This window comes from Myxine glutinosa, chromosome 12 (assembly GCF_964187855.1).
Source record: "Myxine glutinosa chromosome 12, kmMyxGlut1.1, whole genome shotgun sequence".
NCBI lineage: Eukaryota > Metazoa > Chordata > Myxini > Myxiniformes > Myxinidae > Myxine > Myxine glutinosa.
Window position 1 is genome coordinate 14,775,296 of NC_136272.1, and position 26,353 is coordinate 14,801,648.

At 43.8% G+C, this 26,353-nt stretch overlaps 2 protein-coding genes across 2 annotated transcripts in view; one reads left to right on the forward strand and one right to left on the reverse strand.

Annotated features, from left to right (window-relative positions):
* The window catches only part of MCMDC2 (minichromosome maintenance domain containing 2), a 47,574-nt gene extending 22,606 nt beyond the window's left edge, over positions 1–24,968 (forward strand). The window contains exons 8-12 of the mRNA XM_078766360.1: positions 14,019–14,182; positions 16,515–16,706; positions 19,109–19,248; positions 20,398–20,507; positions 24,787–24,968. Coding sequence (XP_078622486.1) covers positions 14,019–14,182; positions 16,515–16,706; positions 19,109–19,248; positions 20,398–20,507; positions 24,787–24,953 — 773 coding nt within the window. The 3' untranslated portion in view covers positions 24,954–24,968. The remainder of the gene's footprint in view (positions 1–14,018; positions 14,183–16,514; positions 16,707–19,108; positions 19,249–20,397; positions 20,508–24,786) is intronic.
* A 144-nt stretch (positions 24,969–25,112) lies between these two features.
* Positions 25,113–26,353, reverse strand: part of LOC137438198 (pituitary tumor-transforming gene 1 protein-interacting protein-like) — a 49,322-nt gene continuing 48,081 nt past the window's right edge. The window contains exon 7 of the mRNA XM_068133234.2: positions 25,113–25,906. Within this exon, the coding sequence (XP_067989335.1) occupies positions 25,869–25,906 (38 nt within the window). The 3' untranslated portion in view covers positions 25,113–25,868. The remainder of the gene's footprint in view (positions 25,907–26,353) is intronic.

Sequence of the window (26,353 nt, forward strand, 5' to 3'; positions counted from 1 at the left end):
TGCGGAGACTCTGGACATCCTTACTGAGGCCCTCAATGTGCCGAATGAGAAGTTGGAGCCACTGAGATTAAAGGTCTCTTGAGTTGAGACTAAGATCCAGGCTTTCAGTGACATCTTGGATGCTGCTATCTTGTCTGTGGTGAGGATGTTGAAGTCACAGAGGGATTCACTTAACTTGGCTGTGACATTCATGTCTCCGTATGTTGTGAGCTAGAAGTCAATAGAGGTCTGGGTAGAACCTGGAGAGTCTTTGATTCACTGGACCATGTGATGATTGGGATGGGGTGATGTTGGTACCTATGCAGGAGGATGAAAGTCTGAGTATTTAAGTAATTGGTGCCTTGCTCTACAGATGGGAGATGTGGACTCTGATCAAGGATCTGAGACAAAGACTTAACTCCTTCGGGACCAGGTCTCTTTGGAAAATCCTTGGCTATCGCTTGTCTGACTATGTGTCCAAAGAACGTTTGCTGAGAGACTCGCATGAGATTTGTTACCTGTATCATCTGTGAGCATCAGCTGTGGCTGTATGGACATGTGACTCGCTTTCTGGATGCGGATCCTGATCACCAGATTCCCTAAGTGAAGGAGCCTCGTGAGTGGAGGAGGCCAATAGGACGACCACGCGCCACGTGGTTATTGCAGGTTGAGCGATATCTCGAGGAGATGGGGATGGGCCGAGCTTTGGCTCGGAGGATGGCCAGATGGAGGCCCCTGGAGTACTAACGGAAAGTGGACGTGGCGATGTGCTCTCGCTCTGACGCATGCTCCTATACCTGACCTGACCTGTGTACATGCATATGTTAGCGCGTGTGTGCATGTGCACCTCATTCAGATACATAATGTCAAGCTAGATGTAAAAGTATGGGGGTTATTTGGAATGCAACATTAAAATATTATTGCAGACGTATAAACTATCAAATAGCCCTTTGGAGGACTGTCGGCTATTTACCCCTAGTTTCTGAGAAGATTTTAAAATATATTACCTGAACTCAAAAACCCCATGAGACCTTAATGTTCTGATGTATCGTACCAAATTTCGTCCATATCGGTCATGTAGCTTGTGAGGAAAACATGTTTTAGTGAATATGAGGGATGAGGGGAGAACCTGTGGCCCCCTTTCCAGGGGAGATATGGCCATGGGGAGCACAATTTAAGTTAAGGGCATGGTCACGATGCTGCATGGCCAGTTTGGTCTAGATCTGGTTGTCGATTTCTGAGAAGTAGATTTTTGTATGAAATACCAATATTTGGGGCAAACCCCCCTTCAACCTCCCTTAAATGGGTGGATCCGAATGGGGAGCGCAACCCCATGAGATCTTACTCATGGGTCATTGCCCATGAGATCTTACTGTCCTGATACATTGTACCAAATTGGGTCCGTTTCACTTAGGTAGTTGTGGAGAAGATGTTCTAGTGAAAATGATGTACTCGGGGAGGGGGCCCATGGCCACCTTTTTAGGGGAAGATGTGACCATGAGGAGCACAATTTAAGGTTAGGGCATGGTCCTGTTGCCTCGTGGCAAGTTTGATCTGGATCTGTCTGGCAGTTTCTGAAAAGATTTTGGGAAACCCCCACCTTTCATCCCCTTTATAGGGGGTGCATCCAGATGGGGAGCACAACCCCATGAGACCGTGTGTCTGTCCTTATGCATTGTACCAAATTTGGTGCATATCGGTTGGGTAGTTTGTGAGATGCTTTAGTCAAATGTTAACGGATGTACGTATGTACGGCCGGACACCGGGACTCACTCTGAGGTTATTTCAGAGAAATAACCTAAAAATGAAAAACCAGTGACCCACAAAGCTATTGCACATGTTCAGTATCATCCTATCTTTATCGTTCAACATACAAGGGGTATATGAACATTTCCTGGCGTGAAAAAGTCAAAGTCAATCAAGAAAACAATTCTTCTTCTACACCTCTTGTTCCACCTCTTCTACACATACACCTGCATTATAATTGAATTTTCCAGCAAACTAACATTTTTATGTTGCAAAGTTAGTATTGAACAAAGATTAAAACTTTGTTCTTTTATGTCCAGGCCATGAACCTTTCAAATAGAGGGGTCAATATATGGTTGAACCCCACAAAAATTGATACAAAAGGTTTTTCAATGGATTCTGGTACCATTGGGCATGCTAAATAACATACTAAAAATCTAGTAACATCTGACTTCCGGAAAGGGGTCATTTTCAAGATGGCGTCCAAGATGGCCGCCGGGAGCTTAAAATGGCCATATCTCAATTATTATTCAACCTAGAAAGGTGGTTTTGGTGTCTAACCCTAGGTTTTAGGGCCCAAGGAATCCAATTGAATCAATAAAATTACCATCAGTTAATTATTTATTGACAAGTCCAAGATGGCATCCCAAGGTGACATACTGATCCACTAAAATGGCTCTGTCGTATAGTAGTCAACCTAGAGAGATATTTTCAGTGTGTATACCTATGTTTAAGGCACCCAGGAAATCATCAAAATTACTTAAATAAGCACAAAGTAATCAGGTAATCCAATAAGCCAGGTTTACCAGCCCATTAGGCATTTGTTGTCTTATACAGTTAGTCGCTATTCATCGTCATCCTCCGACTCACCAGCTAATGAACCAAGTGTGTGTTTCAGATTGGAGATAAGAGTGTAATGTGTCTACACCACTGCCACCTGTGACTCCAGTCCACAGTATTCAGTGATCATTACAGACAAAGGTTTGTACAAAGCTTGAGAGGTTATGGCAAGGGACAGACTATTTTATATTGGGGAGGAAGATTGGGGAAGACTGTATGACATCAACCGTCTAAAAGAAATCCTCGGACATGACATGTGTTCTCAGTTGATATTCATCCATGCCATGACTGGTTGTGACACGACTTCTCGGATTTTTGGTGTTGGCAAAAAGACTGCTTTCCAGAAGCTTGTAAAAGGAGACCCTGTCCTTCGGTCTTGTGCCAACACATTCACCATCCCAAACCAGACCACAGAGGTGATCGATGACCTTGGATGCCGAGTAATGGCTATCCTCTTTGGTGGCAAGTGCAAAGATTCCCTTGCAACAATGCGATATAACACCTTCAGCATGAAGGTTGTCTCTGCTTCGTCTTTTGTAACACCCGAACGTCTGCCCCCAACTGAATCTGCTACCAAACTTCACTGTCGTAGAGCGTACTACCAGATCATGGTGTGGATGGGAAAAGAAGAGGGTATGGATGCCATGAAATGGGGGTGGAGCCTGCAGGATAATCAGTTTATCCCACTTATGTCAAGAATGAACGCTGCTCCAGACAGTCTCTTGAAGGTCATTCATTGTAACTGCTCCACTGCCTGCAAGACACTCCGCTGCTCTTGTAGACGATATGGACTACCATGAACTACTGCCTGTGGACCGTGCCAACTTGAAGAATGTGACAATCCACATAAGTTTCTTCCAGAGGAGTCGGAGGATGACGATGAATAGCGACTAACTGTATAAGACAACAAATGCCTAATGGGCTGGTAAACCTGGCTTACTGGATTACCTGATTACTTCGTGCTTATTTAAGTAATTTTGATGATTTCCTGGGTGCCTTAAACATAGGTATAAATAACCACCTTTAGAGGCCATTTTTCCCCGCAAGCGGGGGTTGGCCTTTTTCGGGAACTGGTTGTTGTTGTTTTTCGGTCCCCTTTTTGAAGCAATGTTTTACGGCCGGATGCCCTTCCTGACGCCAACCCTTTTTGCCGCCTTTAACGACAAGCAGGGAATTACCAGTGAACTGGTACTCAATTTGCCGACCTCGGAAGGATGACAGGCTGAGTCATCCCCCCTGGCGTTAATTCAGCGATTAACCGGGATTCGAACCCAGGATCCTTGGATCCTAAGCCGGCACCCTAGCCGCTAGCCCAACACCAGGATTCTGGCACGCTAGCCCAACACCAACACCAACACCATAGGTATACACACTGAAAATATCTCTCTAGGTTGACTACTATTCGACAGAGCCATTTTAGTCGATCAGAATGTCACCTTGGGATGCCATCTTGGACTTGTCAATAAATAATTAACTGATGGTAATTTTATTGATTCAATTGGATTCCTTGGGCCCTAAAACCTAGGGTTAGACACCAAAACCACCTTTCTAGGTTGAATAATAATTGAGATATGGCCATTTTAAGCTCCGGCAGCCATCTTGGACGCCATCTTGAAAATGACCCCTTTCCGGAAGTCAGACGTTACTAGATTTTTAGTATGTTATTTAGCATGCCCAATGGTACCAGAATCCATTGAAAAACCTTTTGTATCAATTTTTGGGGGTTAGGTGAGTTTTTTTCGTATATTGACCCTACTAAAATGCCCTTGGCATTCTGTATCCATAAATACGGTGTCCATAAAGTCCTTGTGCATGTTTGAACTGTTCTAACTTTCGATGTACACATGATAGGAAATCTATGAATGGTACATGAAAGCATAATCATCAAGTTTTGGTAATGCTAATGTTTTTAATTAATGTTTTTGTTATTGCTGATGTTAATTCCACAATTCCCTTGGGTTTCTTGCCGAGTTGACATTATCTGATGAAACACCTTCTACGTCAATGGATGTGGACATCAGTTGTGGTGGTAAAGTCAACAACCACAATTATCCCATTTTGGTTCCAAAATTATTACGATGATATTGATACGTTTGTGGGGGTAGATGACAAATTGCCATAATGGAGATAGGAATGTATAGATTAGCATGGACCGTGTGACATGTAGAAAAGCCCATTTCGATGTACATGGGCAGGGTCAACGTTGAGCTTCAGAGTGTTGCATGTCACCATACGGAGGGTGGTTTTGTGTTATTTAAATAGGGCTTAAGGGTACTTCCCAGTATGTAACTGCCTCCTGTGATTTTCCTTACGGTTTTATTTCATCGAAAAAGGGCCACCATTACAACAACAATTACTACAACAACCATAATCGCTGACAGTACCCCACCCAGCCTACATTATGACCAACCAGCATTACGACCGGCAACTCAACCCCGCCCAGCTGAACCTTCCCGAAGGACGGCTAGGTTCCGCCTCGAAGGATCGTAACTGGCAGGACACGCCCGAGCTTCGTCATTGGGCGTCAAGCAAGCTGTGAGGCCACGCCCCGAAGGGGATGATTGGTTGTGGAGATGGGATGATTCGATGGAACGTCGGGATTGGTGGAGTGTGACGTCAGTGAGAAAGAAAGGAGGGTGCACCCCCCTCTCGCTCTCTCTCGTGCTGGGTTTGGAAAGGAGACGGTCGCTTCGCGCTCTCTCTCTCTTTTGTCTTGGGTCGCAGTTGGCTCGGGTGGTTTTGGCTCATGTGCGCTTATGGAAAAAGACTAAGTAAGAGTGGTGTGGGGCAGTCGGCATCGTGAGGAAGAGAATCAGCATTGGTAGTGGACTGGGTCCGCATTGTGCTTCCCCGGGATGGCAGAGGGACTCGCAGGAGGACCGGACGTGAGAAGTGTACCTCACGTTGGGACGTCAAGGAGCGCAACTCAGCGCCAGTTTGTACGCTTCCTGCGAGGTGGTTTGGAGGCAACAAACACCAAGCCCCTTATTGAGACCAGAACTAAGTGCCAGCAGGCAGAAACATTATTTATTTTTACTTTCGTTTTCCCCTTGTTTGTATACGAGTCTGAGTGGAGGTACCTCAGTTAAGAATATTAGTTTTACCACAATGGTTATTTCATTCTTTGCATTACTTTCAATAAATCGATTTGCATTGCATTTTCAACGGTGTCATGTTTCTGTGTTCTGTGGGTTTCGGATAAAACCCTGTGTGCTTCTCGTTCAAGTAAGGCTTCATTTGGTTCCTCCCCGCGCGCACCAAAAAGAATCCCTCCAAGTTTGGGTATACGCCTCGGAGTTAATAACGTTCGGCTTTCCGTCACCCTGAGGTGTTCACTACAGGGCTGACACGACTATATTTCACACATCGCCTTGTACTAGCATGATGAGGCTCTCTGCCACTGTGCATCGGATGTGGAGTGTGACGGTTCATCAATTATGTCTTCAGAGACAAGTGGATCAGTAGATGTGGACCAATTGCTTGGCCACCTCGTTCCCCTGACCTGTCCTTATTTGACAACATTTTACGGGGCTATGTAAAACTGTTGTCTACCCAACAAAACCAAATTCTTTGAATGAACTTACGGCCACGATCACAAATGCAATTAAATTACTCAACAGCAACTGGAGAATGTTTTCAACAAGTTGGGAAATCGAATTGAATGTGGTATTACGAAAGATGTTGGTTGTGTTGAAGACTAAAATTTTGAACTGTATTGAGTAAAAAGTTAATGAATCATGCTTTCAAGTATCATTTATAGTTTGTTACCTCCACCACTGACTGTGAGAAGGATGTCTCAAAAACTTGTGGATGGATCAGGATGAAAGTTGGTGGATAGGTTGGGTGTGTGACAAGGACGAATTGATTAGATTTTGGTGAAGATCCGAATCTGGATACGAGAATTTCACCATTGAAAGATGGGGTCAAAAACTATGTACACGTGTACAGTATACCACGATATTTCAAAAAGTTGTGGATGAGTTATGACAAAACTAGGTGGATGCGTTGGGTTGGTGACAATAACAAGCCGATTCCATTTTGGTTCAGGTCTGGATCCAGATCCGGGAGTAGAGCTATGCCATGCACATTTACACAGAGATAATTGGAGTTCTCACCATCCCAACTTTTCTTTTGAACTTATTAAAACATTCCAGAGTAGAAGCACCAGTTTTCAACTCGAATGTTTGTGTCCGGATTTGGATCTTCATCAAATAATAAAATAATTAAATTTTCAAAATCATCATCAAAATCGAATCGATTTGGCCTAGTCACAAAACCAACCTGTCCACCAAGTTTTGTCCGAATCTGTCCACAGCTTTTTTAGACATCCTGCTAACAGAAAAACAGACATGGGTGAAAACATAACCTCCGCCCAGACGCCCACCTTATCTGTAGTTAGTGATGCGTACGTAGGTTTGTGCAATTTGAAATGGCAGACGATCCGGCGATGTTTGACATCTGTCGGACAAACGGAAAGTTGAAAGGAAATTCTGCAAACGTGTTGATCCAATGTGTCATTTATGGACGTGTAAACGTCTTGATCCAATGTGTCATGTGTGGACAATGGACGTGCAAATGTGTTGATACAGTGTCATGTATGGACAATGGATGTGCAAACGTGTTGATCCAGTGTGTCATGTATGGACAATGGACGTGTAAATGTGTTGATCCAGTGTGTCGTGTATGGACAATGGACGTGCAAATGTGTTGATCCAATGTGTCATGTATGGACAATGGACTTGCAAATGTGTTGATACAGTGTGTCATGTATGGACAATGGATGTGCAAACGTGTTGATCCAGTGTGTCATGTATGGACAATGGACGTGTAAATGTGTTGATCCAGTGTGTCATGTATGGACAATGGACGTGTAAATGTGTTGATCCAGTGTGTCATGTATGGACAATGGACGTGTAAATGTGTTGATCCAGTGTGTCATGTATGGGCAATGGACGTGCAAACGTGTTGATCCAATGTGTCATGTATGGATGTGTAAACGTGTTGATCCAATGTTTCATGTATGGATGTGCAAGCATGTTGAAGCAGTGTGTCATGTATGGACAATGGACGTGTAAATGTGTTGATCCAGTGTGTCATGTATGGACAATGGACGTGTAAATGTGTTGATCCAGTTTGTCATGTATGGAAAATGGACGTGTAAATGTGTTGATCCAATGTGTCATGTATGGACAATGGACGTGCAAACGTGTTGATCCAATGTGTCATGTGTGGACAATGGACGTGCAAACGTGTTGATCCAATGTGTCATGTATGGACGTGTAAACGTGTTGATCCAATGTTTCATGTATGGATGTGCAAGCATGTTGAAGCAGTGTGTCATGTATGGACAATGGACATGTAAATGTGTTGATCCAGTGTGTCATGTATGGACAATGGACGTGCAAACGTGTTGATCCAATGTGTCATGTGTGGACAATGGACGTGTAAACGTGTTGATCCAATGTTTCATGTATGGATGTGCAAGCATGTTGAAGCAGTGTGTCATGTATGGACAATGGACGTGCAAATGTTCCCTGTGTTAAACGAGTCTCCCTCCGTTTCCGGGAGTTACGTCAGAGTGCAGATGGCGTGGACATGAAACGGGCCTGTATCCTGAGAGTTAATAAATGTACGACAATCGATCGTAGTCTTTCGGGTTACATTACACAATGCGTGAATCATTTCTCCTTCACTTCCTCCGTCGAGCGATAGTTGTCTCCGACGCCATTGATTGTCTCATACGGCAGGTACGATTGTCATTGCACATTGGGCTGTAATTGTCACATCATTCGTTAGGGTGCTGGAAAATTTACTTCTAACGACCTTTATATGATCTTCTGCCGCCCAACACAGCATATCCCGTTTGATTGGAGTAAAATTTGCCTTATCTTTCTAGCATGACTGACTTCATCCGCCATGATTGTTTTTCAAGCGGCCAAGATGATGCAATGCATTGTGGGATACCATACGTCAATCAGAACTGTAACCATGCCTTCTCCAGCCCTTATCCTGCGGATAACTATCCCACCCTTATCCAGCTTTTGAACAACCAAGGATTTATCCTTCGATTAGTTATCCTTTGGATAAGAAACTTAAACACAGTATACCTCTTATGTTGGGGATAAAGAATCCGACTTTCTGGCGGCCGGGAACTGATAAAACAATTATTGACTTGCGCCTGATTTCACAGAGCATTCATGGTAAAGGAAGTACCTGTATGAGGTAATCGCCTTGTTGGTCTACCTATGTTTTATTTGGATATTGTTACGGATTCAGCACTTCCGTGGTTGTGGTTTCCATCCACGTGGAGCATTTCTGGTTATGTATTATTATTATTATTGGGGTTTGAAGGAAACTGCGATTATGGTTATTGTTGTTTAAGGGAAATGGTTATTGTGGTTAAAAGGTTAAAAGCGCTCATGGAAAAAACGAGACAGGAAACAGGATCGAAGCCGGAAGACGACGATAGAGAGGAGGAAGAAGCTTGAGGAGACAGTGAAAGGACATGTCTTGAAGCTCCTTACCGAGCGTGGTCGAGCGAAGGTCGCGAGTGAACTTTGAGTCAGTGAAAGGAATTTCGTACGATTGGTGTTATCGCAGGAGTATTGAAAAACCTGCGTATTCAGGTATCGGCGTTGAGGTTCCGGAGAATCCTCGCCTAGAGGCTACGGCTCGAGTAAGAGCCGTCCGCCATTTTGACCCTCGCGCGTCGTTCACTGAACAAGGTTTTTGCCGCGTCAGCTGGCCTCACCCTCCGGTGGTCTGCCGGGGATGGGTGTGCACTAAAGCGGCGTGTGAAGATTACACTGCAGTTCGCGGATTGAACGGTGAATGTACACGTCTGGATCGCGTCTTTGGGATTTCTCTTTCCACCGCCAGTGTGCTGTTGGTTTGGACCACGTGACGGTCCACGCCTTGCCTACACCTCCTTACTCACCTCATCGCCTCATCGCCTCTTCGCCGGGATCCCCTCTGAGTTATAGAGACATTGAGGAGGGTTCTGTTCCGTTCACTGGGAGCGCAGTGAGTTTGAGTTAGGTTACTTGAGAAGATGGTACCATCTTAAGATATTGATTGTATGGTTGATTGCTACCAATGTTGTATTGTTCTTCCTGTGTGCTTTTTAATATATTATTTGTTTGTTGATAACCATTGGTGTGGTTTCATTATTGAGTTTGACACGGAATAACATTTTTTTTTTTCTGCCGTGGCTCCTCTCGGGGTTCGGAGGTATACCAAGACTAGGAGGTCGGGGAGGAACACGTAACAATATAAATATTTGAACACTATTTATCATTAATTGCGATCTAATAATCAATCCACATGCGCCACGACGTCATCACACCAGTAAATGATCGTGTGGGCGTTGAAAACAACGAAATTCATTACTGATCATGGCAATACAATGCAATATCGGCACACGCTATATGATGATGCAGCAGGTACGAGCATGATGACACGGCAGGTACGAGCGTGATGGCGCGGCAGGTACGAGCGTGATGGCACGGCAGGTACGAGCGTGATGGCGCGGCAGGTACGAGCGTGATGGCACGGCAGGTACGAGCGTGATGGCACGGCAAGTACGAGCATGATGGCACTGCAGGCACGAGCATGATGGCACGGCAGGTACGAGCATGATGACACGGCAGGTACGAGCATGATGGCACGGCAGGTACGAGCGTGATGACACGGCAGGCACGCGCATGATGGCACGGCAGGTACGAGCGTGATGACACGGCAGGTACGAGCATGATGACATGGCAGGTACGAGCATGATGACACGGCAGGTACGAGCGTGATGGCACGGCAGGTACGAGCGTGATGGCACGGCAGGTACGAGCATGATGGCACTGCAGGCACGAGCATGATGGCACGGCAGGTATGAGCATGATGACACGGCAGGTATGAGCATGATGGCACGGCAGGTACGAGCATGATGGCACGGCAGGTACGAGCATGATGGCACGGCAGGCACGAGCATGATGGCACGGCAGGTACGAGCATGATGACACGGCAGGTACGAGCATGATGACACGGCAGGTACGAGCATGATGGCACGGCAGGTACGAGCATGGTGACACGGCAGGTGCGAGTATGGTGACACGGCAGGTACGAGTATGATGACACGGCAGGTACGAGCATGATGACACGGCAGGTACGAGCATGATGACACGGCAGGTACGAGCATGATGACACGGCAGGTACGAGCATGATGACACGGCAGGTACGAGCATGATGGCACGGCAGGTACGAGCATGATGGCACGGCAGGTACGAGCATGATGGCACGGCAGGTACGAGCATGATGGCACGGCAGATACGAGCATGATGACACGGCAAGTACAAGCGTGATGGCACGGCAGGTTTGAGCATGATGACACGGCAGGTACAAGTATGATGGCATGGCAGGTTTGAGCATGATGACACGGCAGGTACGAGCATGATGGCACGGCAGGTACAAGCATGATGGCACGGCAGGTTTGAGCATGATGATACAGCAGGTTCTAGCATGATGACATGGCAGGTATGAGTATGATGACATGGCAGGTACGAGCATGATGAGGCAGGTACGCTCATGATGACACGGCAGGTTTGAGCCGACCTTTACATGCCTTTCTTTCGCCAGCCACAGCATATATCTCATTCGGTTGGCCTAAAGTTTGCCTTCCTCTTTCTATTATGCTTGACCTCAGCCGCCATGATAGCTTTGCAAGTGGACGAGACAGTGCAATTCATTGTGGGACATTGCCATCTACCAATCCAAAGTTTATTCACACCTTAGCCTGTGGATAGCTATCCAACCGTGCTTTATCCATCAGATAGTTAGCCTTCCGATAAGAATCTTAACCACAGGATAGCTCTCATCCGGTGGTTAATTTATCCGGGTTTCTCACGACCGGGCCCAGGATAGTTTATAGTTGGGCTGACTTGTGACCCCAGGTTGGAATTCAGCTAATAGTTGGGCTGGCATGTAATTTTTCCATATGCAAAACATTTGTTTCTTGTATTTTATATTTTTACAATCAGTCGTATCTCGTGTCCCTTGACATCACCTGCCTTAAATATTAGTAACTTAAAATATTAATGCCTCCTGTAACATTATAATGACTTATTCTTCTTTCTCATTTCTCTTTATAGGGGGTGAGGCCTAATGGTAGAAAAGATACTGCTGTGCCACCTTTTATAGAATACACCTCCACTGCCTTCTATGTTTCTATCCCAACCAAAATTTATTGTTTGTTACCTCCGCCGTTCTCCCTTCCACCTCCATCTTACTAACATCCTTCCTCACACAATGTTCCAATCTCAGTGGATGTGTATCGTATCTCTTATTCATATCTTACCTTGCTCCCTCAACCCATCTATTGTCTCTGCCATTTTCTTCTTCCATCTACACCAGGTGCCCAGTCCACCTCAGCTGGCTTTTTATCAATCTCATCCTCATATCGATCTCTTCCCTCAGTTCATCAATCCTTCTATCCGCAATCTTCACTCCCTTTATCCTCCTGACCCAGTTGTTTTCGTAGACCTGCAGCCTCTGTTGGTGTTTCTCTGTCAGTGCTACCATATCCAGACCGTAAATGTAGGCCGGCGTTACACAAGACTCCAGAAATTTCCCTTTCAATTTCCTTGATACTTTCCTTACCACAATGAGTCCCTCCATTTTCCATCCTCCTCTGCACCTCTCTCTCCAAATTTCCATCCTCGGTCACCGTTCCTCCTAAATACTAAAATCTGCTTCCCTAACAGATCTTCCTCTCTAAGCTGACATTCAGTTATTTTCGCTGCTGTCTGACCAACATTATCTCTCTTTTCCAGGCTCATCCTCAATCCATGTTTCTCGAGCACATTTTTCCACTCCTGCATTTCTTGCTTGCTCTACGCAAAAATAACTAGACAATCTGCATATATTATCTTTCTCAAAAGGCCTCCCTTTCTGACCTTCTTGCTCACTAGTTCCATCCCCATAAAGAGTAATGGACTGCATGAACTTCCTTGCCTCAATCCGAATGTTCACACTGAACTCTTCTGACAAACCATTACCAAGTGAAACTCTTCCCTTCATTCCCTCATGTATACCTTCTACCAACCTAACTTTTGCTTCCAGTACTCCCATCCATCCAGCATTGCCATCACCATCTCTCCCAGGACATTGTTGTAAGTCTTCTTGAGGTCCACAAACCCAAATACCATTTCACATTGCACTCCGTCCTCTTCTCCACCAACTGTCTCAGTGTAAAGAGGCGTAAACAGGCTTATTTTCTATTCCTTGCCATTGTACTCTTTCCTGATGTTCTTCCACACACATTTTCTGCCATAACCCCTAAACACCCATCTGTACTTCTTTCACTCCTCCTCAAAGCCCTCAGCTGCCTCACTAAGTTCCTACAGATCTGGTCCATCGTCCCTCCACCCTTTCGAGACCACTATTGTTCATCGCCCATCTCCTGCTCCCCCCCATTTCCTTATCCTCTCATCCAGAATCCTCTCCAGTATCTTCATGACATGACTTAGAAGTGTGATTCTACTGCAATTGGCATCTCCAAACATATTTCATCAATGCCCGACACCCTCCCTTTCTTCATCTTTAACCATGTCTGCACCTCCTTCTCCATAATATCCACTACTTCCACATTCTCCTCTACATAGCTCCAGCTCATTGTTGCTTCCTCAGTAGTTCAATAGCTCCTGAAATATCCTTCCCAGACCTTCATTGCTGTCTACCTTTCCTACACCAACTCCCATCTCAATCCTTAATCACCGTCCCCCCCTTTACATACTTGCCGTCCTCGTCGCTGTCTTGGGTCAATTTGTAGATAATCTTCTTCCTACCATTCCTCTTGTAACTTGCTGTACACATCTGTTTCCATATCATTCCTTTCCTCGTTCTCAGCTCTTTGCTGCTTTCTTCGACTGCCCATACAATTGCGGTGATCCTGTACCCAGTTGTCCTTCTCTCTCTACTTGATCTTCTCTATCGTCTTCCAAACATTCTTCTTTTCACTAACTGCATTTGCTACTTCATCCATCTACGACACCCGCTTTATATTCCTTGCCATTGTACCCTTTCCTGATGTTCTTCCAGACATTTTCTGTAATAACCCTAAACGCTCCATCTATACTTCTTCCACTCCTCCTCCAAGCCTTCAGTTTCCTCACCAAATACTTTCCCTTCACTTTCTCCTCGTACTTTAAAGTGACATTATCTTTACACTTCCACCACTTGATAGTCTTCTGGCCCACACTCTTAACTTACTTCTTAATATGTCTACCAACTAATTAATGATAGTGCTATTATTCATTGGAAACTATTATAGTTATTGACATTATTAGTAATTATTATTGCACCATTCATTATTGTAGTTATATCCGGTTTCAAATAAAAATTCCGGATAAGCTGTACAAAGCTCGGAAAGAAACATCTTATTCTCAACAACCTCCTTTGTGCTTCAGTGCTGGAAAGCAGAACCATTGTACTTGGCATCCCAAGGAAGTTTGGAGAAGATATATCCCAGGAGATCAGCATACCCGTTCAATGTGCCATCTGGGGCATTGATAATCCAAGTACCGTGGCACGTAAAACCATTTCTAAAAAGGACGATCCAATTGGACTTGGGGTAAGGCCACTCCGTCTGTGACCCAGGCTACAGGGATGCATTATAAAGCAAGCTATAAATTAAGTGTACATTTAGCCATATAAGTAATATTATTTTGTTATTTTAGGAGTTGAGGTATTCAATTGCATGATAGAGCGATATGACTACTAATAGAGAGTTTTGGGTTGGCATTAAGATTGGCGGAGCGGAGGGCACAGTGGAGAAAATAAATCCAAAACTTGAGAAACTCAACATCAAATGAAATTGTGGTGGTGGGAAATGCAAAAAATATCTGCTTCAAATGCATCCAAAAAGACCCTTTTTAGCTCACCTGGACTTTAGTCCGGGGAGTTTATGGATCAAGCGGTGTCCGTTGGTAAGTCAGTCAATGAGTCAGTCTGGAAACACTTCAGTCATTATCACCTGAACCAAACACACGCTTTGTGTTTGTTTGTTTTTCACAGGGCAGGTGTACACGTCTAGTGCTGTAGTAAGGTGCGATGTGGTTTACCACTCGTTGCTTTTAGCTACAGCCGCTGGATAGCTCTGCGAGCCAAAAGAAGGCCGAGTGTGTAAGCCCTTCATTCTGGTACATAGCCTCTACCATTGCCAAGACTTTCAGACTACCTCCTGGTGGTACACCATGGTAACAGTGCTTTTGAGGGCACTGGCTAAATGCCTGGAGTTTCTCGGAGTAGGTTGGTACCCTAGAGGTGTAGTCTGCATGGCACTCCATTGTGAGGACTTCTTGTGACACTCACCAATCCAACCAGGGTAGGTGGAGCTCTTTAGCCTTGGTAGGCAATCCACCTAGGAGAAGGAAACTCCGATTGCGAATCCCCGTTGCCTTGCACGGTATGTCTCTTTAGACAAAGGCTAGGTACACAGCTGATTCTGTGGTGGCATCAGGAAGGGCATCCAGCCACAAAAAAACACATGCCTCAAATATGCCTTTCGGCGAAGCAGCCATTAGGTTAATCACGCTTTACACATGCAAGCATGGAATTGGCTGTAAAACGATGATGATGAAATCAGGCCTAAAACACTCAAATTTCCTGCCCTAACCTACAGGGGGTGTTGCATCAGCAGTCTGATCCAGGTGAGCTTCAGGACTAGTCTTATTTTTTCTTAATACTTCTGAGGGACGTTTATTTGTCTTCTATCTGTAATCAGGCCTTCATTCCCCCTCAGAGACATTGTATACGATAACGCAACATAAAGTTGACCGTGACCTCAAATGTGCAGTGTGAAATACAACGCTATGTGCTCTAAGGATTGACCTTGTTTCTTGTTGATGGTCAAAGAATAAGAAAGCCTTACTGGAAACTGGTAGGATGGAAACAACTGGGGCGTGTTCACTTACCAAGTTTGAAGTTTCTTGTAGAGCACTCGCCAACTGGCTTAAGCACTCAAGCAAGCACTCCATTCCAAACCATTGAAAAGGAACAGCTGGCCTGGCAAGTACTAGCTAGCTCCTTGGTAACTGAACACACCCTGGTTGCATGATAGGCTTGGGTATCCCGACCACGTATGCAAAATTTGAGGGAGATTGCCCAGCAGTTTTCAATTAATTATATAAAGTTCAAACAGAGAGAATTGCCAAATGTTAGTATGATGAGAAAATAAAAGCCTTAAATGTCAAGGTAACGATCTCGGCAACTCGGCAGGAAAATAGGTACAGTTCGGGTGGATGACATCACTTGTCAGGAACCAATCACAGTGCACCTCGGCTCACAGCCAATCAGCAGCATCTCACGACAACTCGATGCGAAGCATAGTCTATGTCTGCTTCGTGTGGGTGTTTATCGATGTTAATAATGAAACTTTTTTTTGTCAAAAAAAAAAAAGAAGTTTGACCCCACACTGGTCCTGGGTGATGAATAAATATGATACCATTTTTTTTTTACTTTGTACGACCAGTGGTTTGGGATGAAATGCAAAACAGATGGGCACACTGTATCTTATTGTATCTATAAAATAAAGCAGGAGTGTCTATCTATGTGTCCATCCTTGAACTACTCTCTCAGTTTTGGGGCCTGCTTTCTGTGGAACCTTTTTGGGTCCCATCAGGTGTCCTGAGATGGGTGGGAGGTTTTATATATTTCTCAAAACTTTTTTTTTCAGATTTTGGCCTTCCACCCGGCATGGGGTACCTTGCCAGTAGATTATATGGATAAAGTAGGTGATAAAATATCTGTAACAAAGAACGTACAGCACATAAGGAGTGTGAAAATGTGAAATACGTGAATACACGTTCAGGAATGTGAAATTTCACAACAGGTAATATCTGTATTCTTATTTCTTAACGTTTTAAAATATTCCGCTACCTTTTCCTGCTGTGGTTTCTTTGTAGGAACCTGGCACTTTGCCACCATCTCTAATTGAAGCCTTTGGATTGGTGATGCAATCTGACAGGGATAGGGAGAGAGTAGAGAATGACAGCACAGAAAGGGTGTTCATGCAACATGTGCTTGGGAAGGCTGTGCACCTCAGGGAGAAACTGTATACCATTACTGGACAGCTCACTACTCAAGACTTTCAACAGGTAACCTTCTTTGAATAACTTGATCTCTTCCTTTGCAATACTTTCTCATCACTCTTTTCAAGCTACTTTATATTTTGCCAAAAATAAACGGTTATAGTCATTTTATTAAAATTGAAGTAACTGTGCAGGGTATCGTGACCTATGAACTCTAGTTATATCTGCTGTATGTTTGCAAAGCTGGATCTCCACATATCTAAAATATTGTCCCTAGCCATGACAAAATTAGAGCAATTACACAAAAAAAATTCACTAACTAGCAGTTTTTCATCTCTTCAAATGTTATGTACCAGTCGTGCCTTTTTTTAAAAACAGAAACAAACTTTAACAGCCAATATTTTATAACACATAGTTGTTGTTGGTTGCTGCTGCAGCCGCCATCGTCGTCATGGCTTTGGTTGTTGCCGTTTGTGTCCTCCTTCCGTGTACTAGAATATACTTTTTTCTTGCTTCGAGAATTATTACTACATATAATTTTGTGTGCTCCTTCCATGTCCATCACACTTCATTCCAAAGGCTTCCTGCTGTCGTACTGTTGGTACCGCTACATTAAATCTCCAAGTCCCACTTCTTTCTCTTTCCTCCTCGAAAGACAGGCTTTTTGTTCCAAGTAAAGCCATTATTAGCTTTCCAACATTACCATTTTTATTATTCTATGACAGTAAGAACACTTTAAAATGAAGGGTGATAGATGCTTCTCCTTTTAGTAATTACATACACTACATGACCAAAAGTATGTGGACACCGAACATCACAAATCTCATTCCAAAATCATGGGCATTAATATGGATTTGGTCCCTCCCCCCCCCCCCCCCCCCCCCCCTTGCTGCTATAACAGCCTCCACTCTTCTGGGAAGGCTTTCCACTAGATGTTGGAACATTGCTGCGGGGATTTGCTTCCATTCAGCCAAAAGAGCATAAGTGAGGTCGGGCACTAATGTTGGGCGATTAGGCCTGGCTCGCAGTCGGCATTCCAATTCATCCCAAAGGTGTTCAATGGGGTCGAGCCAGGGCTATGTGCAGGCCAGTCAAGTTCTTCCACACCGATCTCAACAAACCATTTCTGTATGGACCTCGCTTTGTGCATGGGGGCAATGTCATGCTGAAACAGGAAAGGGCCTTCCCAAAACTGTTGCCACAAAGTTCAAAGCACACAATCGTCTAGAATGTCATTGTATGCTGTAGCATTAATATTTCCCTTCACTGGAACTAAGGGGTCGAGCCCGAACCATGAAAAACAGCCCCAGACCATTATTCCTCCTCCACCAAACTTTACAGTTGGCACTATGCATTCGGGCAGGTAGCGTTCTCCTGGCATCCGCCAAACCCATATTCCTCCGTCGGACTGCCAGATGGTGAAGCGTGATTTATCACTCCAGAGAACGCGTTTCCACTGCTCCAGAGTCCAATGGCGACGAGCTTTACACCACTCCAGCCGACGCTTGGCATTGCGCATGGTGATCTTAGGCTTGTGTACGGCTGCTGAGCCATGGAAACCCATTTCATGAAGCTCCCGATGAACAGTTGCTGTGCTGACGTTGCTTCCAGAGGCAGTTTGGAACTCGGTAGTGAGTGTTGCAACCGAGGACAGACGATTTTTACGCGCTTCAGCACTGGGCAGTCCCGTTCTGTGAGCTTGTGTGGCCTACCACTTCGCGGCTGAGCTGTTGTTGCTCCTAGACGTTTCCACTTCACAATAACAGCACTTACAGCTGACTGGGGCAGCTCTACCTGAGCAGAAATTTGACGAACTGACTTGTTGTAAAGGTGGCAAATTATGACGGTGCCACGTTGAAAGTCACTGAGCTCTTTAGTATGGCCCACTCAACTGCCAATGTTTGTCTATGGAGATTGCATGGCTGTGTGCTTGATTATATATACCTGTCAGCAATAGGTGTGGCTGAAACAGCCCAATTCACTAATTTGAAGGGGTGTCCGCATACTTTTGGTCATGTAGTGTGTATATATATATATATATACATAATATATTAATATACGCACACATTTTAGAATTTGACTATTAACAATGGTTACTGAAATAAGAAATGAGAAAATCCAGCAAGGGTTTAAATAAAATTTTGCAAATTTGAAAAGCTCCCCAAAATTAAAAATGTTAGATGCCAAAATTGTATTTTTTTAAATGTACCGATTAGGTATGTTGTGAACATGGAAAACAACGAAGTTTTTAGACTCAACTGAGCGTGGACTCTAACATTTGCGCAGGTTCATGGTCGTTCAACTAAGTTCCAATAAAATAAGTTTTTGCCCCGAACCAAGAAGCAACAGTCCTGTGCTAGCAAAACAGAACAGACGTCAGTTAAAGTTTGTGACATTTTGTCTTCCTTTATGCTGTGCTTGTGTAAAGTTAATTGTGCTGTGTTGCCTACCTTTGCCCCTTCCTGAAGTTTTTTCAGGTGGTTAGTACATTACCATGTACACTCTCTCCTACTGCCGAGACCCTCATTCGTGCTTATTATGTTGCCAGTCGGCGTCTGCGCTCTACTCGACATGGAAACCTCTTTCCTGCCAGTGCTGTCAGGACTCTGTAAGAAGTTTATAATCACAAAGCTTACAAATCAAACATATTTGGCTCACAAGTGCAAAAAAGCAAACGTTTGAAGCACTTTACAACGAATACTTGAACATCAGCTCAAGGTCCTTAATACAGAACATCAATATTAATACAGAATAGATTGTTTTGATATGAATGATCTCAGGGGTACAATTTTGCAATTACATTTTCAAACTGTCTGCAAGAGTTAATTGAAAATCAAGTGCAAAGTAACACTAGTGTATAGAACAAATCTTCGCAAGATTTGAATCTGATGGTCCCACAATCATAAGGCAAGTTATCCGACCATGACACAAATCACTGGGTTTTTTTTTTTTACTCAATACAACAAACAACAACAACAGGCATTTTAAGGCCATTTTCCCTGCCAGAGCGGGGGTTAGCCTTGCGGTCCCCATGACGATCTTCTCCATTTTGCCCTATTTTCTGCATCTCCCCTTGTCTTCATCTTCATCTTGTCATCCTTCCTCAACACGTGACCAAACCATCTCAACCTGTTCCTCTTCACAGCATCAATCACAGGCTCTATTCCCATCATCTTTCGCAATTCATCATTTGTCTTCCTCTCTCTCAACGACACTCCGCACATCCACCAAACCATTCGCATTTCCACCCTTTCCAGCCTTCGTTAATGCTCTACGTTCATTACCCATGTCTCGCTCCCATAAATCAATAGTTTTATTTATTTTTACTTCAAATCAATTTTTTACTCAATAAGTGTTTCATTATCCAAACCTCATGGAGGAATGTTCACACTGTACATTATATTACTTGTAGGAAAACTACATTAGCTAACATTATACACCATTCGCAAACATCATTACAAACCAAAGACCAAGCAACACAAATTTGAAATTGAAGCTGGCATCACAGCACTGTGGACACATTACTCGATGTAGATAGAGCGTCGACGTAGATAGATGGACACATCCGCAAACTTGATTTTTCTCTTCCATGTTCGGATTCACAATTAACACAAGACATTGAATGGAAAGTTTGTGATCGCTGATATAATTAACACAAGGCAGAAAATTACATGATTGATTGTTGTCTTTTAAATATTCAAGCACGGACGTTGCCACACACAAACGTGAAACCGAATTGTCCTGTGGGTGGGTGCAGAATTTCTCTGTCATGTGCACATGCCAAGCTGAGCCTGCGGAACTCAACACTACCAGAAGATGCATTGATTGCTATCCTTTTGTACGAGATTGCAATCTCAGCAAGACATGGTACAGCCAAGTAGCTTTGGATTACATTGGGTTTATACATGTGTACGTGTATGACAAAGTACATCAAGTGCATCACAAGATTTAAACACGTGGCTTTTGATTTGATTTAAACACGTGTGATTTGTCTTTTGATCCGCATGGCTTGTTCCCAACTGCGTCCTGTGTATGTCAGCGTGTATCTATCAGTGTGTGTGCGTGTGCATGTGTCACTGGTTGTTATCTCCAAATACATATTTCAGAAGATGGGATGGAGTACCCCCAGGTCTTGATATATCCACCTTCATGTGTGTGCGTGTGTGCATATGCATGCAAGTTGTTTTTGCCTGCTATCCCCACACGTGGATGGGCGTCAGGAGATGTAAGGGAGATCTACCGGATCTCAAAGTATCCGTGTGTGTGTGTGTGTGTGTGTGTGTGTGTGTGTGTGTGTGTGTGTGTGTGTGTGTGTGTGTGTGTGTGTGTGTGTGTGTGTCACCGCCACCGGTCATCTTTCTTAGGCACCCCCCCCCCCCCCCCTCCCACTCCGGTCCGCCAAATCTCAGGGAAGAATGGGGGAAACTCCCAAAATCCAGATGTGCAAAGCTGATATAGCCATACCCAAGAAGACTCGAAGCTGTAATCGCTGCCAAAGGCGCTTCTACGAAGTATTGATTAAGGGGGTTGAATACTTATGTTAATTAGATATTTCTGCATTTAATATTTAATTATATTGTTGTAGCGGTTACCTTATTCGCATGTCGCGGTTAACTTATTCGCATGTGACGGTTACCTTATGTTTGGTCATAATCCACGTGCACGGGCCTGTGGGGCTTTTGGTTTGTTGGACGTGACGCACGCGCGGTTGTCGGAGCCACGCCCTCCGAAAAGGGTTTTGGCTTTATAAAAGCGGTACGACTTCCGTTCGCGCGAGAGTGTGCTGGAGATTTCTGTACGAATAAACGAGCTTCGAACCCTACGAAATGGCCTCGTCTTCTCGCCTTCCGCAACTCCTAAATTGTAAAAATTTCTAATAAGAAAATTCCATTTTAACAGTGACATGGTAACACTAACAGTGACAGTAGATCAGTGACAAAAAAAAAAATCTCAATTTAATCCATTTTAAATTCAGGCTGTAACATAAAATGTGAAAAAGTCAAGGAGTGTGAATACTTTCTGAAGGCACTGTACATCGCAAATAGCTTGTCATGCCAGCCTTTCCTTGTCAACCGATGTTTGCAAGCCATGCGATATAGTAGACAGTGGTGTAAGTCTTTTTTGTCATTTTTGAAAATACAATTACAAATTTACATTCAAGACGATGTTAAGGTGATGAAGTTTAAAATCCGAAAAGTTTAGAATGTAACCTTTGCAGTTAGAGTTGCATGCCTCAAGGGACGCCCATGTTATAATCTCTTAAAATGGTACGTTCTGTTTGAAAGCGACGGGTGGTATTGCTATCCTGTTTGAGCAGGACTGCTGGAGACAGTTACACATTTATAATTGATATGTAGAAAATGTAATTCAGACATTATTTTGGTCTTTTGTGTCTGTTAAGTTCGCCAAATTATTATTCTATGGTGCTGCCTTCCCTTCCCCTCCCCAACCGCTCCTCACGCTAACCTCTTCCCAAACCCCCTCCACCACCATACAACTCTTCGGAGGTCAAGGAGAGGAAGGGGTGTCAAAGAATGTGCAAATTTGGCTCAGGTTAAGAGATTCTAGAGATCGCATTTTAAATGTGCGTGGGAAACGTGTGGAAAATTAAATAAAGGCACGAACACTGGTGTGGCTTTTTCAACAATTGAAAGAAAATGCCCTTCCTTCCTCCTCACCTCAAATTTATGTCCCCCCAACCCCTTTCCCCCTCCACCCCCCCATGGACGTCTCTGGGTGGTGTTTAGTATAACCCATTTGAACATGCTGTTTTAATCTACCCCATTTCATTCAATCCTGGACTAATGCCGGCAGATGGGACCATTCTCCCCTCCCCCTGCCTTCCTCTCTCTCTCTCCCACCTCTTCCCTCCTCATCCCTCCTCCCCTCCCTTAATAATTCTGTCAGCGAAGCGATGCGTTGTATTTGCTCGTTGTACATAAACTCTTTAAAAGTTAAGAAAACGTATTCCATCCTGCACACGCCTTCTGTGTATCTGGGCAACCTTGGCAAACAGTAAAGATTAACGAATAAATGAACGCAGGAGGTTAGAAACCGATCTGCCGTTTCCTGGGACAAAGGATCCCGGTGCTGAGGCACATCATATTAGTGAGCCTCAGACGTGACGGTATTTAAAGGAATTTTATAGCAAAGTATAATCTTCCTCCTTCTAATATGCCATTAATTGTGACAAACCTGCCAGCGATCCTGCCAAGTGTATTTCAAGTTTTCATTACTGGTTATATTAATGATAATTTTTAAAGATCTATGATTCTGATGTGCCATACTCTGCTAAAGTGTTGATACTGCTGAAGCAGTTTATTGCCAAGTGTTATACTGGGTGATTTGCCATTGCCTTCCCAGCAGTAGTTACGGCAGGAATTTGTCATTTATTCATGGTGCCAGCAAAAGCTCGCCAACTCTTCACGGTCACAAAAGTCATCGTGGGATTTTTTTTTTTTATGGTGCACAGAAACTTTTTTCCCATTAATGTATATAATATATATGGATAGATTAATTAATCAGAAAAACACGTTTGTAAACTCCATTTGAATGTTACATTCTAGCTATCTAATGCATATAATTACATTGGAGGGGGTACAATTTACCTGTATGTTAAGTTAGCATTGTTGATGTGTTCATGTAGGTTATAACATTTTGTGTAACCAGGGACCCATTAGCTTGACATTTTCTTGTTTCTATGAATGCCAAGAAAGATGGCATGGTTGACATAGGGGAGGCATATGTGTGAGAAGCGACATAGTTTACCAATATCCCCACCACCCTTGTGGCTCAGCACTCTGAGTACAAGGAGTCACAGTGACCCCCGAGGGTGAGACCCTATTGGCGGGCTGCAAGGTGTTGAGTCATTCGATCGGGAAGCTCAATGTTAACACCGCATCGCAACATCAGCGGCAACTCGCCACCGCATGAGCGGGGAATGGTCACGGGAGAGGAGATAGAAGGCTGCACACGTATGCACAAACTCTTTTCTCCCTCTCTTTGGAAGGCAAATCATTTTCAGTATTCAGATGAATAGAGTTGGTTGGAGTCGGGAAGGTGTGCATTCTCTTTGGGGTCGGTGTTTCGGTGTGCAGCGAGTTTGCCTCGTGGTAGCTCAAGGACTGACTTGTGCAGTCTTTCCCCATGCTTCGGTTTTTTTGTTTTTTTTTGTTTCTCTTTCTCACCCTCATCCTTCAATGCCTTGGCCTGTTTTCGCTTCTTTGTGCACAAGTGGATGAGGGTGTGTGGCACCATAGGCTTCCATTTGTCTTGAGTGTATAGTCTCAAATTACTGAGCAAGCGTGTATTTATTAATTTCTCCCATTAGTTTTTTTTTCATTTTTATTTAATGGGAGTGTACCCTGGATCAGCACGTCGCTGCGTCCTTGGAAGATTCCTCAGCACCATCCCGACACACACCACTGTGTGCTACGGAATGAGGCGTTTTTACAGCAGCCGGAGTGCAAATCCTGCCACCAACCTCCTTGAGAGAGGACCCAGTACCCTGGTACTCATTTCGCCGACCTCAGAAGGATGACAGGCTGAGTCAACCCCACCTGGTATTAATTCAATAGAGGTGAACGGGATTCAAACTCAGGACCTTAGGATCCCAAGCCCGCCGCCCTAACCATTAGGCCAACGTATCTCATTAGTTCTAGTCTACCATTCATCCAGGGATTCTTCATTTGTGTTGTTTTATGTGTCTAATAAACCTTTTATTTCTCAAGAGATATGTCGCCACATTCCCACACGAATTTTCGGAGTTTGGGAAATCCCTGGGAGAAATATGAATTGATTAGCAAACTCGTTTTAAGAGACGGGTGGGAAGAAGCCGAGTTTCCACTCCAACGTGGTTTCATTTAATTTAGTAATTCGTGAAGCATTGTTTTGCGTGATGTGAACACGTTCATGACCCCATCAACATGACAATATTTTGCAATTGCTGATTGCACATTATGGAGACCAAAGGGACCAATCCAAAAAACATCCTTTTGTACATATTCCACTTACATATCATATTTATTTTTTGCAACTTTATCAATGAAGCTTCTTAAACAAAACAAATCAAGTACAGTAACACTTCATTTGACTTTTCTCTCCGTTCCTGCCCCCCCCCCCCCCCCTACCTCCACCATTCCTTCAGGTATTTCATTGCTACCGGTGCCCTCCACTTGCATTTTCCCAACGGTGGGTGGGAAAAGTGTCAGCATGGAGGAACGGGATGAGGTGCTCACCCAAATGATGGAAGAACTCCAACGTTTCACTTCACTATATGCCCCAAACCTATCACAGTTCAACCCCGAGGAATAGTGAGTTGGTTAACTTCACTGAAAACGCGTCAATTTACTTGCGATTTATAGGAGCAAGTGGTGTATATTTTAAAAGCGTTTTCACACTTGTTAAATAAAATTCGATGTTATATTAATCGGTGTACAGTATGTGTAAAGCAGATGCGTTGTGTGGGATTCCTTTTCAAGAGTGCAAAACAGTAAACTTTATTGCACACACACAATATGTTAGAGCAGCTGAGTTAGACCTTCGACATAAAAGGTAAACAGAGTACAATGCAAATCGTTTCAGCATCACATCAAAAGCATTTGTAAATGGCCTCAGATTTAGTGGAATTGCGGTCGAGTTGGGAATGTGAAACGCAGCAAATCATAGCTTCCTTTCCCATACGTTGCACAATTCACCGAACTTTTCGCTCGTCTACACCAATGAAAGTTTCTCTGCATTCACAAGATTTTATATTAATGCAAGACTCCCTGCTTATGTTTAACTTCAGAAACATTTCCCCAAATATTACAGAAAATACAATCGGGAGCAATCCTCTTCAGAAAGGCTTTTCCCCCACCAATTACTGCTATTAAACACCCTTGTGCAGTGTTGACCAATATATTATTTTAGATTCCTTCCAAAACCCTATTTGCTCTTTAAACAAAAATTAATGGCGTCTATATCAAATGAAGAGGAAAGAAAAGTTAAATTTAAACTACAGAAGGGGCATCAATGATACGCACCATACACTTTTAATGACACTATGACAGGATGTTTCATTCTGTCCGAAGAATTTTCAACATTACAGTGGAAGCAATACAATACCCAAAGTGCATGACTAAATGGTCATAACAGAATTCAGAAAGTCAAGGATTTCAAAAGAAGCCGTAAAACCTTTATACAATTCAATTGTGAATCTTGGAATTGACAGTCCAGTGGATTTTGCCATCAGTTAAATTTTTCATATGGGTTGTCATTTCCAAGGCCTGCGGAGAGCATAGCATAGTTTTTGTTAATAAAATATGCACCAACCCGAACAATTCATAAAACGTATCACAATGTTTATTCGGCTTCCCGTGAGGTTCACACTGGAAGCTTATTGTTCTTGTAAGGATTATTATTATTATTATTCTCACACATTTTGTGAAGACTATTCCAAGAAAACTGTTATAGCTAGCTCTACAAAACTTTAACTCATTATAGATACCAGTTCAACTGAATTTTGCGTCATGAATTTTGTTTTTGCAATTTTGACTTGCATTGACTGCAATCCCTGGTGTTGGGCTAGCGGATAGGGTGCCGGCTTAGGATCCAAGGATCCTGGGTTCGAATCCCGGTCAATCGCTGAATTAACGCCAGGGGGGTTGACTCAGCCTGTCATCCTTCCGAGGTCGGCTAATTGAGTACCAGTTCACTGGTAATTCCCTGTTTGT